The following is an 18,321-nucleotide window of genomic DNA, read 5'->3' on the forward strand; positions in this document are numbered from 1 at the left end:
CTCTCAAATGAGCACCTTGTGGACCTATTAAGAAAAAAATACAAATTTAATCTAATCAGCCTGTAAGACAGTCAAGACCTCAGATTTACTCCTATAGTATTGTACTCAACCCCCATCCCCGTCTAAAATAAACAATTAAAGCAGCTATTTCACTGAGCTGCACTGGGAAAATTAAGACACCCCTTAAGACAGGGGTGCCAAAATCAGTTCCACAGTGGGCCAAAATCTAAAGCATACCTTAGGTTGTGGGCTGAACAGGATAAACATTTATTGAACAACTAAAAGTATTTTTTTAAAACATCAAAACTGTAACTTTTTAACATAATTATGAGCTAGATATATAGCATTACCTGTAATAATGCTAGTGGGAATACTGCAAGCTGAATTTGGCCGCTGATGCTAGTACTGTTAGCTGAAGATGCTGAAATTGATAGCTAAAAACGCTGAATCTGATAGCTGAAAACGCTGAAGCTGATATCTGAAAATGCTGAAGCTGATAGCCAGCTAAAATATTAGTTTAATGCCTAATTAGCGTGAAAAAAAAATGTAGGTTAGCCAAAACAGCTAGCATGTAGCTAAGAAAATAGCTAAACTTCAAAGTACCCAAAACAAACAACAAAAAAGGCTAAATTAGCCTAAACAGCTAGCATGTAGCTGAAAAAATAGCCGAACTTAAAAATAGCTTAAAAAATGCCTATATTAGCCAGAACAGCTAGCATGTAAATAATACCCTAACCACAAAACAGCCTAAAAAAACTTTTTAAAAAAATCCTAAATTAGCAAAACAGCTAGCATGTAGCTAAATATGAGCTAAATTCCAAAAGAGCCTAAGAAATCTTAATAAATGCTAAAATGTCCAAAAAGCTAGCAGAATGCCAATTTTTAAAACATTAATACTGTAACTTTTTAATATAATTATGAATAAAAACAGGCAGGAATATTATTCCAGAATAAATCAACTTAAACCTTAAATAACTTTCAATATTTTACTCTCCATAAAAATATATTTTGAGAAAATTAAGCAAGTTAGATATGAGCGCAAGATATCATTGGTCCATTTATAACAATAAAATAAATTGTTTCAATCATCCAAGCGATTGAGCAAATGTGCATGAATTTACACGTCTGCCTACTCTAGAAATGGTGCTTTAGTGGTCATTACCATCAATACGGATATTCTCACAATAATCTGGAAAACGTTTCCGCTCTTTCTGTTTTTATTTTGTTTTCTTTTTACAAGACTCACGTTTCATCCATTTTGAACGTCATCAGTTGTAAATGTAAAAAAAAAAAAAAAAAAAAAGAAATTACATAAGAAACGTTTATTGCTTTATCTTTGCACTCCTCTTTGACTGTACTGCAATGTGTTGTTGGGTTATGAAAAAATGATAACAGACATTTGTACAGACCTGAAATAAATGACCCTACTGCCACGATGCATTTCCCCCAAGCTGTGATGTAACAGGAGGAACAGGAGAAATACTCAGACATTTTTTTATTTTCAATTTTTAATTACATTTAATTAAAAATGAACAATAAAGAAAAAAAACGTCCCTAATTCTTTAAATATCTTTGAATAATCCCCATGGATTATTATTTTTTTTACTTCTATGTTGAAATAATTTTAAATATTGGTTTGGATCCCACAGATTTCCCACAAAGACACAGATATTTTCCCCCAGACAAAGAAAAACAAAGTGCTTGTCGTGTTTAGGCATGGCCTCCCCCTTTTTTTTTAGAAGTAGGTGTGTCCAAACTAGTGCATCTAATATTGTTTATCATGAGGAAATTAGGTGTTTATTCAAAGCATTTTCACAACGTCAAGGTTGTTGCATTCAGATGAAAGGTGAAGGCAGAGCAGAGTGTGTAATCCCTCCATGCCAAGTCACAGTTAGCATGGCTAACGGGGAGGCCGCTGTGTTTCCATGTGGCCGACTGAAACAGTCCCCGCCTTAAATCCATCATTCAAACAAACTCCCACCCCCATTTCTGCTGTCCTGCCTCTCTTCCCCCTTATTGTCACGCTGCTCAGCTCTCTCAAACTTCCACTTATAGGCTCACTCAGTGTCAGATCAAGGAAGAGCATTTGTGCTGGTGCCATTTGTGGATCTGAAGGTGTTGTACATTTTTTTTTGTTTCATTAGAGGACTTTTAGTTTGAAGCAACTGTTGTGAGCAAGTTTCTGCAGGTACTTCCCTTTTTATTCAGTGACCGAGTTTTCATCCTGTTTTGTTTTTTAAACTTTATTAGTGAGCTACAGTTTCCAGTTTTTTCAACAAAAGGGAAACAAATGGTAATCTTTCAGTTTACAACCTTGGAGCTAGCTGTTGCTTTATCTAGGTTAAAGGTTACTTGTAATGATGTGCATCTGTTTCTTTTGTTTAGTGTAACCTCAGACTGCTCTGTAAACACTTTAAAGGGAAATATGTTAACTTGTTCAGGCAACCTTTATGGTAAACTTTCGAAAAAGTGATTTCATTAAAAGTAGGCATGAATATGTATTTCTTGTTGCTTTAAGGGAATGTGTGTCAATTATATTACTTTATGAAAATGTTTTCCATAGTTTCTTTTAAATACTGAACAAAGTATAACATATTTTATTATATCTTGAAATTCCAATAGGTAGTCATCTGTTTAACCTAATTCACAACTATTTTACATACCATTGTGTTGCAAGATGCAGTCAGTAAGCAAGAATGGAGAGAAAGGAATCTAGGTCAGAACTAGTGGGAAGCTTTGCCAATTTTCTAAAAGTGGTTCACAAGGGGGGCAAAATTAATGTCAGACGTATTTTAGAAAAAAACAAAAAGTTCTTGGCAAACAATTTGATCCCCTCTCATGAGAAGTCACAGTAGAAAACAATGCAGCACGAGTAACTGACCCGCTGGTCAAAGGGCGTTGAGTCGGCGTCTCACAAAGCCCACAGACTTTGAAGGGTTGCTATGGCATCTGATCAGTGGCATCACTGAAAAAATAAACTCTTAACACTTTTACAAATTCAGCACAAGAATTTCTATTTTTTTTGTCTTTGGTGATTAATGAACAACTAGAAACATTGCATTACCTGCAATAATGCTAGTGTGAATGCTTTTTGCTGAATATGCTGAATAAATTTACTGTAATTGCTGAAGGGATTTGCTGAAAATGCTATTTGCATGCTGCTAAAATTGCTAAAGGACTAATGAATTTCCCCACCCCATGGGATTAATAAAAGTATCTTAAATCTTGAATTTAAGTTGCAGAAATTGCATTATGTGCCCAAAGAATTTCATGAAAACTTAAGAAAATTCTGTAAAATTCCAAAATGTGTAAAGGTTTGAACTCGGAATTAGCCCAAAACCTCAGTAGATGCAAAATTAGCCCAAAACAGTGAACATTTTGCTCAAATGTTGGCTTACCCCCTAAAAAGCTCCAAAATCCTTAGAAGGTGCCAAATTATCCAAAAAACGCTAGCACATTGCTAAAATACTATCTTAACTCAGAATTAGCCAAAAAAAAAAAAACAGTAAATGCCAAATTAGCTAAAAAAAAACTAGCATGTTCCTAAAATACTAGCTTCACTCAGAATTAACCCAAAAACCTCCCAGTAAATTCCAAAATAGCCAAAAAAGCTTGCTAAATAGTAGCTTGACTCAGAATTAGCCCAGAAATCATCAGTAAATGCCAAATTAGCCTAAAGAGCTAGCATGTTACTAAAATTCTAGCTTGACTCAGAAGTAGCCCAGAAATCCTCTGTATATCCCAAATTAGCCCAAAAAGCTAGCATGTTGCTAAAATACTAGCTTGACTCAGAATTAGCCCAGAAATCCTCCGTATATCCCAAATTAGCCCAAAAAGCTAGCACTTTGCTAAAATACGAGCTCAACTCAGAGTTAACCCAGAAAACCTCATTAGATGTTAAATCACCCAAAACTGTTAGCATGTTGGTAAAACACTAGCTAAACTCAAAATTAGCCCCTAAAAACCTCAGTAGCATTGATGTCCTTAAAATGCTGAACATTTTGATCCCAATACTGCATAGTTTTCAAGTGCGCAAATAATTTGAGGATTTGCATGAAAAAAATAGCAAAAGTTCCATAAAATAAAATTCATTCAAAAATTTCATAATATTTTAGAATTTGCGTGAAATGTTACAATACCAAAAGTACAAGCATGCATTTCCTGAAGATGTTACATGTTTTTAATGGCATAATTTGCATAAAGATTCCCATTCATTTCAATGGAGCTAAAAAAAATCGCATAAATTGTGTTAAATTGTAAAAACTGTAAAGTTTTTGAATACCAAAAATTCAAGCAGTAAAATAAGAAAAAGAAATAATAAGAAAGAGAAACAGAATCCTCACATTCACACAATTAATCTTTTAAAAATGTGTTTCAAAAGTCTGCTCTGACAATTTTACAGTTAAAGTGTTACATTTATTTGTTATATAAACAATTATTTAAAGCTTAACTGAAGACAATTAAATGTTATATTCATTTAAATGCTGCAGAAATTAAATACTGCCATTTATTTTTTCGAAAAGGATGACATTTATTTTGAAGCAGAGTTTGTGGGCTTTGAGGTTTAAGTAAAAACTCCTATCTATGGTGGTGCAATTCCAGGAAAAAGAAAAGAGGAAGTCTCAGTAAGCATTATTGTCTCAGATCTATTAGGGCTATTCCGACGTTTCCCAAAAGTTTCATCCTAAAAGGAAAAACAATCCCAAATTTAAAGTGTTCCAAACAGCTGCCAATTATTATGGGATTAGAGGTCGCAGCAGGTTGACAGACACCCCCCCCCCGCTGTCATACTTTGCTTTGCATGACTCAAGACAGAAATTCCAGAACCCAAAGAGCTGCAGTGACATGCTCAGCAGAAATCTTTAACTTGCTCATGTTCCACCAGCTTTTACATTGCAGCAAAATGAGACCCAATGACCTAAGAATTATCTGAGCTCTCAGAAGGTTTGGTAGATATTATGTCATTTCTCCACTCATAAGCATTCCACGTGACGTGCCGTCATAAATCGCAGCAGTTAAGATGTTGGCTAATGTTCAAAGAATTCACAGAACCTCAGTGTTAATTCCAGCAAACTGCAGATACTCCTGATATTTGATAGCAAAAATAGCATCCTTTAATTCAATACCAGCATTAATATACATCCATGAAGTATCAGTACTTTCTTGTTAGTGACTTATAAAAAGACATTAAAGCATTAAAAAGCGTGAAAAACTGAGGTGTGAAAGTGAGAAACGTCATCAAGTTCCTGCTATAAAATGATGATAAAACTACAGTCAAGTCCAAGATCTCTTTCAACTTTGGTCTATCTACCATCATAAAACTGCTGCGTCACGACTGCTCAGATTTTTACTACGAAATAAACTTTGAATTTAATCAAATTATTGTGTGTACTCTTTGTATTAATAATCATAATTTATCTCATTCTCACTGAAGAACCATTTGTTGACAGATTTATTCCACTGTTTTTGTGGCCTTACTATTGAATTAATAATTTTTATAAAATAAAATAAAACTTGTTTATAGCTTTAAACTTTAAAGCTTAATTTGTATTATTTAACACTTTCATTTCAAGGTTATACTTAATTATAATTTAAAAAATATGTGACTGGACATTTACATAATTGCCAGGTTCTTGTGTGCAGTTTTTCATACTGTTAAGTGACAAGCTGTCTTGGGAATGTTGTTTTCAGGTCCACCAGTGGAAAAATGTTAACAGTTGTGCAGCTGCACACATAATTTCCAGTCTACTTGCTTCCTCCCACATCACTTTTGAGGCAGGCACACAAAAGCAACATTGATGAAGAGAATTATCCGTCTGTTGACCTAATTCAGGACGATAGCTGGCTGGCAGCTGACAATGAGCTTTAATAGACTTTGATTTAAATTGTGGCAAATTTTCATCACTGTTTAATAGGACTGACAGTAAATGCAAGTAAAAAATAAATTAATATTTTTAAATTTGCTGAATAATCACAATTGTGCAATAAATAAAAATGGCCAGGGACTCTTAACACATTCCTCTGCACCACATCCCCTCCTAAATTTAATAAGTGTCTTTATTTATCAATAAAATTCAAGTAAACGAATAATGATTGTCTAGTACAGAAAGTATAAAGACCTGTCTCTTCTTTTTACGTTTGCAAATAAATTACTATTTAGTTTATTGTTTTGAGTTTATGGTATTGTTTGTACTTGTTTAAGTATTTCTTAATATCTTTTTATGTTTTTTTGAGGGGAAAAGTTACAAAGATAAAGAGCAGGATCATCAGCGAATATGTGGACTTCTCTGAGACACGAACTACTTGTACTATTGTGTTGTGATGATTCATTTGAACAAAGACCGTAAAACAGAATCTTTTAAAAATGATAATGTTGCTGCTAATATTTCTGTTGTAAATGATTCTATTTTGGTTTTGTTCAAGTTTCTTCACTTCATAGTGTACCAAATGCTGTAGTTTTTTTGCCATTTTGTACTGCTGTCCAGATCTACAATTCCAAAACAAAAATTTCCCAGAATCCTCTGCAAAAAAAAAAAAAAAAAAGAAAAATTGTACTTTACCTTAGTTTTTTAAGTCATCTAAATTGTCTTCATCAGAACTAACGCTGGCCACAAACAATTATTTTATTATTTGACTAATCACCGATTACTTTTTCAGATTAATCGACTAATGAATTAATGAAATAGTTTATTTCAAGCAATCAGGAATAATACCTTAAAAAAAATAACATCGCATTGAATCACAAGTAGATCGCTTGAAAGGGAGTGGGAGGAAACAAACTTGAATTATTAATATCCGGTTCAGGACTTCATATCAAATATTTAAACTCTACAATAATAAATTCAGGTTATGAAGAATCATTAATATCGCTGATGTAATTAAATTTTAAAACATCCACAGACAAATCATTTATATTCATCAGTAACAATAATCTGAATGTTCTCATGAAAAGACAATTTGTGCAGATAGAATTCATCAAATAATTATTTTTAATAATACAAAAAGTAATAATTAAAAATCATCTTCATTTGTTATTGCAAAAAAAATGATAAAAATTCACAATATTCTCTAATCAGGTCATACGCAAAGTGGATGTAAAGCAAAAATCTTAATCATCTATAAACTAACTAAAAATAAAGACAGTTAAGATGACAGTTTATCCAACTTGATGAATCGTGCAGCATCTGTCCTTCATCAGTTTCTGTGATTAAAAAAACATCAAATCAAATGAGAGAGACAAGGAATATACTTTCCATCAAACACATTTTGACAGGTGACCTTTGACCCTAACCATCCATCAAACTTGTTTTGACAGCCCTAATCAGAACACAGTAGATTCATAAATAAAATACTCATATTTATTCGTTTTTCACTTCGTGAAATCGGTGACATCATATTTGCTGTTTAAGAAAAAAAAGTGGTGACCATGGTGTCTGAATTGCTTTTAAAACTGTACTGTAGTTAGTGAGGGAATGCGGACATAACCAAAGCATTTTTAAATACATAATTCTAACTGTACACTAGGGCTGCCATGATTCATCGGCTAATCAACTATTAAAATAGTCCAATTTAATAGTTGATTAGTGGTTACTTAGTATTATATGGAGTCAGGGTGTAGTAAAAGTTGAAAGTTATAATGGCATTTTGACTTTTTAAGGGGTTTTTGTGGCCATTTTGAAGTTCACCTAATATTTCAGCTACATGCTAGCTGTTTTGGCTAATTTAGGATTTTTTTTCAATTTCTTAGGCTAAATTGGCATTTAACTAATATTTTAGCTGGCTATCAACTTCAGTGTTTTAAGCTATTAATTTCAGCATCTTCGGGTATCAGCATTAGCATTTTCAGCAGCCAAATTCAGCTTGCAGCATTCACACTACTATTATCCCAGGTAATGCTATATATCTAGTTTTAAGTTAGTTTAAAGCTAATGATGGTTAAGATGTGGGCTTTACATTCAGTTTGTGAATGACCCGATTAGTCGACTAATTGGAAAAAATAATCGGTAATTAGTCGACTATTAAAATAATAATTTGTTGCAGCACTAATGTACACTGAGATAACTTGACAAGATCTAGAACACTTTAAAAAGTTACAATTGTTCAGGTGGATCAACACCTGAACAATTTGAACTCGGAGTTCAAAACAACATTAAAAGTGTAGTTCTTACCCATCACTCTTGTCTTCCCAGTGTTATGGAAAAGATCCCTGGTTCAGAGGTCCAGGTCCAGCTGGACTTGGGAACAGCACATCCTGCACCCTCCAGAGGACAATGGTCCAACAAAATTGAGTTCCTCTTGGCTGTGGCAGGACAGATCATAGGTCTCGGAAATGTGTGGAGGTTTCCTTACCTGTGCTACAAAAACGGAGGAGGTGAGTCCTGCTATAGTGAAATGGAAATGTATACGTTAATGAGTTTAACATAAACCTAAAAAGGTAAAATATATCCCATGCTCCTCAGGTGTGTTCTTCATCCCATATATACTCTTCCTCTTCACTTGTGGCATTCCCTTGTTTCTGCTGGAGACGGCCCTCGGCCAGTACACCAGCCAGGGAAGCATCACCTGCTGGAGAAAGATTTGTCCCTTATTTGAAGGTGAAGATATTTGTATTAAGTACATCAAATGTATGAAGTTTAGTCATAATTTCGTAGTTATTATTTCATAAAAAATAAACTTAATTCACATTTGGACAGTGCAAGTCATGGTGATACTCTTCATATTATGCAAGAGTCAACAGCTGACAGGCTGGACTGGGGAGAAGGAATTTTGGCCAGAACTGATGGTAAACATGTTTTTTTAAGTGGGTCACCAACAGGACCAAATTAATACCAGATGTATTTTACTTAAGTTTTTATTTTTTTTAAAAAGAGCTTATTAAAAGTAAAGAATAATGACATATTTATAAGCTTCAGGCTCTTATTGCCAAATAGTTCCCACTAAAGTTTAACCGATTCATGAATGCGTTCCCGAACTTTCTTTACTTTAGCTGCGCAGTTCGTTTTCTTGACAATAAAGCATGCTGTCAGATGACTTCTTTGTCCCGCCGTCCAACATGAAAAGACTACAAACAACCTGAGTTCATTCAAGTCCATTCATCCAAGCTGTTCTGGGACATAATTTAGTGCAAGTTTGGCTTCCCGGGGAGTGTTGACTTGCAGGTTCGTTAAGCACATTAACTCCACAGGTTGCCCAGTCAGCGCCATCATGGAAAAGAGAAAATGTTTCCAGTTTGGGGGAGAAATCTTACAAAACTCAAATTATGATGGGGAAGAAAAAGAAAGTTGTGAACTCCAGTAATATTTTAGATCAGTGTTTTTTTAATCTTTTTTGAGCCAAGGTACATGTTTCCTTGAAAAAAATCCTGTGACACACAAGCATCCGTAATGTAAAAAAAATGAGGTGGAAAAGTTGTGGATGTTTTCCTAAATGTTGTAATAAAAGCACCCCAAAATGCATCATGGGGGATGTAGTGCAAAAACTGACGAGCTCCATTGTTTTGTTCACTTTTCAAACACCTTATCCCTCTGGAAGCAACGGCGCTAAAGCGGTTATTTCAGCTTTAGCAGTTATTTTTGCTGGATTTGAGAGTCTTTGAGTGGAATCAGAACAAGGAAGTGAGGACGTTAACCAACGTTAACCACTACTGGTTGGTCAGATGGATGACGTGATCAAGGCTCCAAGAATGACAAGTTGAAGGGGCGAGACTTTTCCCAAAAACAAAGCTAGCAGCTAATTTCCCGTACCGTCATTTCCTGTTAAAGAGTAATTCACAGAATCAAATAAACACAAAGAAAAAAGCGTTTTTTGTTCTTGCATATTCCAAACTACTAAGTGTAAAGCCCAAACCTGGCAATGGTAAATGTTTTTAGTTTAGGAAAATGGGTAACTTACCACGCCACCCCTGATCATCTCTCATGGGTGCCGCGGAAAATTGGTTGAAAACATTGTTTTAGATTATAAACCAGGACTTACATAAATGCAGGTGTAAACCAAATAATGTAAAGCAGACTTCCTGTGGTAGATATAATGCATATGTCTTTATGCATTAGCTTGCAAGCTATACATTTATGTGTGAGTGGGGCAACATGGAAAGCACAGTACCCTGCAATGTTTTTTCTTTAGGTTTTTAAAGTTTTTTTTCCTTATTTTTCTTGCAGGGATTGGTTATGGGAGCCAAGTGGTTGTTTCCTACTCCAGTATGTACTACATTATTATATTGGCCTGGGCATTCCTGTATCTTTTCTCCTCTTTCAACTCCGAACTTCCCTGGGCGACATGCAGTAACAGCTGGAACACAGGTACAAAGACGAAACTCTGATGCAGGCTTCCCTTCTTCTTCTTCTTCTTCTTTTCCTTTCAGCTTTTCCCTTCAGGGGTCGCCACAGCGAATCAGTTTCCTCCATCTGCAGGCTTCCCAAAGGCTTCAAACTGACATTATGTGGCGCTCAAATCTGTGTCTTTGTTTGTCTCCCTAATGCCAACTTTATTTAAGTGTCACATGATTCCACACAATAAATCCAATACTGTAAGTAAACTTTAGGATAATGAGGGGTGGAAGTTGAAAAGCAGTTTGTTTAATAGCTCCTTAAATAAAACAAAATAACTTTTCTTTCTTGCACAAGTAGCATTATCAAACGAGCAATCAATTTTATAGTTAATTTTCAGTTACCAAGACTTATTCCCAGTTGTAAAGACTCGTTATGAATTATTTTCCCCTTTTTAAATTGACTTTTAACTCGCTCACTTGTCATGAATATTTGTTAATCTTCAAACCAATGGTGGACTTTAAAGTTTGGGAGTCGAAGGAATAATCTTTTTCTACCGAGGGTCGAATAACCTCTTCTCTAGTCTGTTTCTAGGCAGCATCAAGAATCCAAGTGTTTTGATTGATGTTTAAATCTGAAATCGCATTTAAATGTTAAATGTATTTTATTTACATTGTCTTTACTTGGTAAAAACAATTGAATGTATTGCAATTTATTACCCACTCTCTCTCTAGCTGGAACTAATGAGCGTCTCCTGTCTTTTCTTTAAGTTGTCATGTTTTGCTAAAGAAAGCAAAAGGAACAAAAATTCTTGAATGATTGATCAAAACAGTTCTCTATAGAGTGGCGTTAAATAATATGATATAAAAAATATTCTTAAAAAGACCGTTCTTTGTCCCTCCCTTTGTCTGACCTCTCCTTTTCTGCCCATATTTTTAATTATTCTTTACTTTCTTAATCTATATTTTAAATTCTTTTGATTTTGTTCTTTTTCTTCATTTTTTGAAGTGAGGCAACACATTTCTTGCTTTCTCTGTAGTTTTTCCTTTTTTACAGCCTCAAAGTATTTTTTCTAAATCTCTTCAGAGTCTCTCTCTGATGCTAACTTACTATATGATTTGGGTTTTTCATGATAGAGTAAAATAATAATGGTAAATGATTTATTTATATTTTTTCATATCTGTTCAGTTCACTCTCCAATCCAAACTAAAACACACTGAAACCTTTTGTGTGTGTCTATATGTTCGTGTTTGCAGCACAGTAATCCTTGTTGAGTTAAGAATAATTAGATTTATTTGAATATATTAATTGTTCTAAATTAATCTGTCAAAATATTCTCAACTTTTCAGCGAACTGTGTGGAGTTTAATCAAAATCCTGAATATTTTAACACAACTTTGGCTGAAAATGCAACATCACCAGTGAGAGAATTCTGGGAGTAAGTAACAAATTAAAAAAACCAATACTTTCATATTGTTGAAATATAGAAATTTTGTTTTTTTGTGTGTGTGTGATTTACAGGAGAAGAATTTTGAATATCACAGGAGACATCAATGACTTAGGCAGCATACGATGGGAGCTGGCTCTGTGTCTTCTCTTATCCTGGATCATCTGTTACTTCTGTGTGTGGAAGGGAGTGAAGTCTACTGGGAAGGTGGAACAAGAATCCTCTTTATTTTGATTATTCACATCACATCAGCGTAATCAGGTCTTCCCTGTATGCTTTCATTTTTGGGCGGGTTGTGAAGTATTTTCAAAATCTGTTCAGATTTCACAATTTCTTATGAATGTAAAATATCTTGTTTATGCTTTTAATTATAATTAGGATCATGCCAAACTAAAACTGATTTAGCCGAATGTCACCCTGAAAATTGGCTTCTAAGAATTAAAATTAATTGTCTGAGTTACTTTTGTAAAGTAATTTCAGCTGCATCTAACCTCTTCTTAGTCTGGCAATCAGATGAGGTGTAAATGGTTGTACCATGAAGCAACCAACAATTCTTGGGTTTTTTCATTGGGTACATTATCTTTGCCAACATGGTTTAACCTGTTTAGATACAAAACATGAGAAACATTAACTACAAAAGACCTGCAGATAAATATTAAACTTTTAGATGAGTTCTCAGAAAAAGAGTACCAAGTAAATACTGAAGGTATCTTGGGGAAAAAAAGCTATTTTTGAAAGAGTTTAATTAAAATTGTCTGTTTTCATGTAACATGACAGGTTTGAGCACCCGAGCTATTGAAATAACTAACATGGTTAAAGTGCAATCCACAAATGTTTTTCTAAAAGTCATTTCTGCCTCTTGTGCAGGTAGTTTACTTCACTGCTACATTTCCGTACCTCATGCTGGCCGTGCTGCTGGTTCGTGGACTCACACTCCCAGGGGCCTTGAATGGAATCAAGTTTTACCTTTATCCAGATCCAGCTCGTCTTACTGATCCGCAGGTATCAACACAAGTCCCTCCTACAAAAATCTGTTTTATGTAGCTACAATGACCATTCTCAATTATGCTCGAGTTGGATTTAAATGCAACCACTAGGGGGCACAATCCGGTACTATTGCGTTGCTAATTCAGTGTACTGGGTCAGTCATGGGTCAGGTTAATAATGACTGCCACCAGTACTGATTACCTACAAGATTCCAGTGGAAACTGGGCCACTAATGGTTAAAGAGAGGACAAAGCCGGTTAGTCCTGATAGGATTCCCCTCTGTAATGATTTGGAGAGGACCACCCAACATAATCTGAATACAGGAGGAAGTGATTACAGAATTTTAATAAGTAAATAAACAAAAACAAAGTATCTAATCTCCACCGGAGTACTTCTCTCTAGCCTCGGATCATGGAAATAATCTGAAACAAACATGGAGGGTTAGACCTTAGTTAAAGAAAAAAGGGGCAGAAGTCCAAATATCCTCCAAAGAAGTAGTGCCACATGATAGGATCTTCCTCACTCCGTCCTGAGAAGTATCAATATCCTTGATAATTTCAAAAACATTAAAGGGCAAAAATGTCCCACAGGCCAGATCACATAAAAAAAACAACAAACAAAAAAAAAAAAACCTCAGGATAACATAAAACAACGCATATGTCTATAAACTCTCCATACTCCCTAAATACTAAAAAAAGCTAAAGAGTGCAGGACTGTCTAGTGTCCTGAGTATCAGGAACTTGTGGTGGAGGACCCAAATGCAGGAGACTGAACATTTAATAAATAAACTGAAACTTTAAAAACATATTGAGACTGACAGGGAAAATAGAAAAAGATAAAAGCACCACAAAAACCCAAGCATGAAATCCTGACAGTACCCCTTCCAAAAAGGGCAGATCCCAGATGCCCAAAACAGCAGAGAAGAAGGGACCCTTGAAAAAAAAAAAAAAAACAGATCCTTTGCAGCCAGACAGATGTGAGGTGTATTAGAACCCCTCCTCAGAAACAGGCAAGAGAGGAGTAATCCTGGCGACTGTCTCCAGGGACAGGAAATATGAATGGGAGCAGTTCCAGCAACCCTAATCCGGAACAGGAAATAGAACCCAGGGGGATGAACTGGGACCATCCTCAGGGACAGGCAACCCTTTACAGGAACAGGAAGCTTGAAGGATGGCCCCAACAGTCCCTCTCTGGAACGGATTTGGTGGATGTGGCATGGAACGGCATGGACTGCTGCAAAAATTCCTTCTGGGTCCAAGGTGGTCAGGTTGTTCTGTCAGGAACTTGTTCTGGAGGACCAAAACGCAGGAGACCTGGCTTGGTGGCAGAAACTGAAAAATGACAAGAACCCACGGAGAACCAAAACAGTAACAGAACTGAACAGATGACCTGACAATGATAAACTGAAAACCAGGCACTTAAATACAACTAAATGAAGACAGCTATGGATAATTAACCGGAACATGGTGAGACTGACAGGGAACACAGAACATGACAAAAGTACCACAAAAACCCAAGCACAAAACCCTGACAACACCCCTCCCCAAAAGGGCGGATCCCAGATCCCCAAAACAGCCAACAGGAATGGACCATTGCGGACAAAACAAAAACAAATCCAGAAAACAGCTTCTACAGCCAGACGGATGTAAGGGGTATCAGAACCCCTCCTCAGGACCAGGCAAGAGAGGAGCAGTCCCGGTGACCCTCCTCAGGAACAGGAAATAAAACCCAAGGGGGATGAGCAGCGACCCTCCTTAAGGACAGAGAACATGAAGGAGCGGTCCTGGGGCCCGTTCCAAGAAGCAGGTTCAACAAATTTAGAGTTCGAACGTCCCCCTCAGGAACAGATTTGGTGGATGTGGCATGATAAGGCTGCAGGAAAACCCCTCTGGCGTGGAGTGGCGTGGAATGGCTGCAAAAACTCCTGCTGAGAGTGAACAGAACTTGACCAAAGTACCACAAAAACCCAAGCATAAAGTCCTGACACTGGATTTTAAAACCAATTCAAGCACCAAGCTTACAACTTTTTGTTTCTAAATGGCAAAGTTGATGTCCCTGAGTAAAAAAGCACATATATCTAAAAATCTTAGGCATAAATCGTTAAAAAGAAGCAATTGTTCAAACACAATCCTTTGTGGTCAATATTTACCAATCTAGTGAGCATCTGTCAGGAGTTAAGCCTTTACCTCCCTCTCTGACCACCAGAGGGAGTCGTCCCCTATATAGTATCCTTCACTTGGTCTCTGTCCCTCACACTACATCTCCCATCAACCACTTCACCTGATTGTCATTCAGTACTCTCTTCAACTGTGTTCAAAGTCTTGTTGGCAACAATCTGAGAATTGTAGTTATTCCTTATCAGCTTCAGGATGTTTTTGCCTCACACTCGTCTAGTTTGTCTCTCCTGGTCATTATCCTTTTGGCTCCTTAACCATTCACTCGTTCCTCGTAATAATAAACTCAGTTCGTTTCAGTTCAGACGCCTTCACCTCATTGTTACAGCACTGGTTTTGAGAAAAAATGTCTGGGAAATTTCTTGGGCTCTGGATTTTGGAATTACAGTCAAGTACACTGTATGGTGCTCTGAAGGAATTTAGACAACCAATAGCAACCTTCAAGAACAAACATGACTGCTAATATACATCTAAAACAAACGGGCACTGGAGTGAACAGAAGCTGCAGGTTACACAAAAACTAATCAGCGGGCTGAGAAGTGATAGGTGGCAGTAGATCATAAAGTGGGAGGATGCCTGAGGAACGGAGGACCAGTGCACTGGTGTCTATTTTTAAGAACACTGGACCGCATTGTTCTCTGTAGTTGTAGAAACTACAGAGGAATGAAGCTGATGAGGCTGGGAAAGAGTTTAGGAGGTTAGACTGAGAAGAGTTTAGGAGGTTAGACTGAGGTCAGAAGTGAGCATTCGTGAAGTACAGTTTCTGAAGCAGAATTTGAAGGTTAGGGAGCAGAGGTGAAGAAGGTCGAGGGCTTTCTTTCATTCCCTAAATTCAATTAAAGCTTTACATCTAAAATGTTTGTAACAGTCTTTTAATCATTTATTTTAATTTACTTGCGAGTTGTTTTCCTTCTGTACTTACATCCTCATCAACCCTTCTAACTGTTCTTGTGTTTCAGGTGTGGATGGATGCGGGTACGCAGATATTTTACTCCTATGCTATTTGCATTGGTTGTCTTACTGCATTGGGCAGCTACAATAAGTACAACAATAACTGCTACAAGTGAGTTACAGACTGTCCTAAAGAAATGAAAAACATCTTCTTTCATTCGTAAGAAATTCAAAGCACGTATTTCTTCATATTATAGAAAGTTGTTTCAGCTTCATGAACAGAACTTGATCTGAATCTTTAGACTTTTTCAGAAGTTTATTAAAACATTTTACGCAGGAGAATGTGTCATAATGGACAAATATGATAATTATGGTATTGTGACACTATTTTGAGTTAATGTTTCTATTATTTTCCAGGGATTGTGTGTATTTGTGCCTGTTGAACAGTGGAACAAGTTTTGTTGCTGGTTTTGCAATCTTCTCTGTTCTTGGATTTATGGCTTTTGAGCAGCAGACTGACATATCAAAGGTGGCAGAATCAGGTAAGTTTAATGAAATAAATTAACCAAATTAAGGAAATTTTTATCTGGATTTTAAATAAACTATTTCCCCTTTTAGGACCTGGCTTGGCGTTCATTGCGTATCCTCGAGCGGTCACCTTGATGCCTCTCCCTCAGCTTTGGGCGATATTCTTCTTCTTGATGATCATCCTGCTCGGCTTGGACAGTCAGGTACTTCGCCTATTCTTCTTCTTTGACCGACTATACAAAGTGACGTCCAAGACAGATGTTTTTAGGTCCTGTTGGACTTTACATCTTTCTATACAGAGTTTAAAGTAACTGTCTAGATCAGTGGTCCCCAACCCCCGGATCGTGGACCGGTACCGTCTGTGGGTCACTTAGTATCGGGCCTCAGTCACTCAAAAGAAATTCATGTGTTAACTTAGATTTTTTCAGTTTAGTTTATTTTCTGATCCTGAAAGAAGTTTTATTTTGGAAAACTGTCTGAGTCTGTTCTTGGTCACATGACTTTTAGCGGCTATCTGTACTGCTAGCTAAAAAGCTAACAAAAAACAAACAATAAAACGTGTTTGGAAGGTTTCTTTTGGGAGAAAAGAGCCTGAGGAAACCGAACGAGAGCCTTCAACTTCAAAGAACAATAAATATTCTGTTTACAGACAAAACCAGGAGTCTTCTTCAACATGCAGAATTATTGAGACAGTTGTACTAATTTAGCAGAAGCAGCTCTGCCTAATACGCGACGACGGACTCTCAACTGTTTCACACACGCAGAAAATAAAATTAAAAACACGGTGGATTCACATTTATATTATACTTAAAATACCAATTTTATGACAGTCGGGTCATTTTATTTTGCTTTATTTATCAATTACACTTTAAAAGTCAGACGTAACTGAAGCTAGCGTCCGCTTGTTTGCCTCCACTTTAACACTAAAGGGAAAAGCTTCATCACAAAATTTAAACAAGCCACAAACCTTTTGCAGAAAATGAAGATTTAATCAAATAAAGTTGATGATTTGTGGAAACTAGTGAAAGGGACATTTGAGAATTTTTCTACAGCACGCCAGAAACTTTAGCACAGAAATTGTTACTTTGAAAAAAAAAAAAATACCCAATGAATGAGGATTTATGTAAAGACAAATATGATCAATCTTTTTGTCCTGAAAGATAATCAGAATCTGGATTAAGTGTTCAAAAGGCATTCTATGGGGGAAAGATACGGTGACTATATATGCCAAGAGCTCTGTGTGAGTTTGTATCACACTCTCATGCTTTTTCCTGAGAATGTTTGCATTTTATGGCTGATAAAATAACTGGTCTGTGTTTCAGTTCGTAGGCCTGGAGGCCCTTGCAACTGCAATTTCTGACCTACACCCCGCCTTCTTCCAAGTGGGCCATCGGCGTAAACTTCTCCTTCTCGTCATCTCTGTGATCTGTTTCCTCATCGGGCTTGTGATGGTGACAGAGGTAGGGTCACTACACATCAGCACACACTTGCTATGGAGGGTATCTGAGCTGTTGCCCTCTCCACAGGGAGGACTCTACATCTTTCAGGTGTTTGACTATTATGCCTGCAGTGGAATGACTCTGCTTCTCTTTGCTCTGCTGCAGTCTGTGTGCATAGCATGGGTGTACGGTGAGTGTTCAACTAAAAGGAGAAAAAATGACTTCTTCATGAAGAATCTTAAGCTTATTTGACTTATCCTCTCATCCAAAGGTATTGATCAGTTTTATGACATCATCGAAGACATGATTGGATACAGACCTATGTCTGTCATTAAGTACTGCTTGAAGTATGTTACCCCGGTGGTCTGCTTGGTAAGTTCTGTGTTCCTCTAAACTGTTCTGTTGGGTTCTCTGGTTCTTTTCCATCTGCTCTGTTCTATTCTGTTCTGTTTTGTTCTATTATACTCTATTCTGTTCTATTCTATTCTGTTTTGTTCTATTATATTCTGTTCTATTCTGTTCTATTCTGTTCTGTTTTGTTCTATTATACTTTATTCTGTTCTATTCTGTTCTGTTCTATTCTATTCTATT

General features: G+C 36.3%; 1 protein-coding gene across 7 annotated transcripts in view; it reads left to right on the forward strand.

Moving 5' to 3' along the window:
• LOC112144804 (sodium- and chloride-dependent GABA transporter 2) overlaps nt 1–18,321 on the forward strand; it is a 40,923-nt gene that overhangs the window by 18,277 nt on the left and 4,325 nt on the right. For 4 of the 7 annotated variants that reach the window (XM_024269591.2, XM_036212075.1, XM_024269594.2 and 1 more), the window contains 12 exons: nt 8,190–8,371; nt 8,460–8,594; nt 10,158–10,298; nt 11,615–11,702; nt 11,786–11,918; nt 12,579–12,713; nt 15,832–15,935; nt 16,181–16,305; nt 16,382–16,494; nt 17,614–17,751; nt 17,818–17,920; nt 18,002–18,102. In XM_024269591.2, the coding sequence (XP_024125359.1) occupies nt 8,190–8,371; nt 8,460–8,594; nt 10,158–10,298; nt 11,615–11,702; nt 11,786–11,918; nt 12,579–12,713; nt 15,832–15,935; nt 16,181–16,305; nt 16,382–16,494; nt 17,614–17,751; nt 17,818–17,920; nt 18,002–18,102 (1,498 nt within the window). Of the gene's footprint in view, nt 1–1,050; nt 2,189–2,250; nt 2,294–8,189; nt 8,372–8,459; nt 8,595–10,157; nt 10,299–11,614; nt 11,703–11,785; nt 11,919–12,578; nt 12,714–15,831; nt 15,936–16,180; nt 16,306–16,381; nt 16,495–17,613; nt 17,752–17,817; nt 17,921–18,001; nt 18,103–18,321 lie in introns of those variants that run through there. The other 3 variants (XM_024269596.2, XM_024269595.2, XM_024269593.2) reach the window with 3 other exon arrangements.

This window comes from Oryzias melastigma, linkage group LG5 (assembly GCF_002922805.2).
Source record: "Oryzias melastigma strain HK-1 linkage group LG5, ASM292280v2, whole genome shotgun sequence".
Classification (NCBI taxonomy): Eukaryota; Metazoa; Chordata; class Actinopteri; order Beloniformes; family Adrianichthyidae; genus Oryzias; species Oryzias melastigma.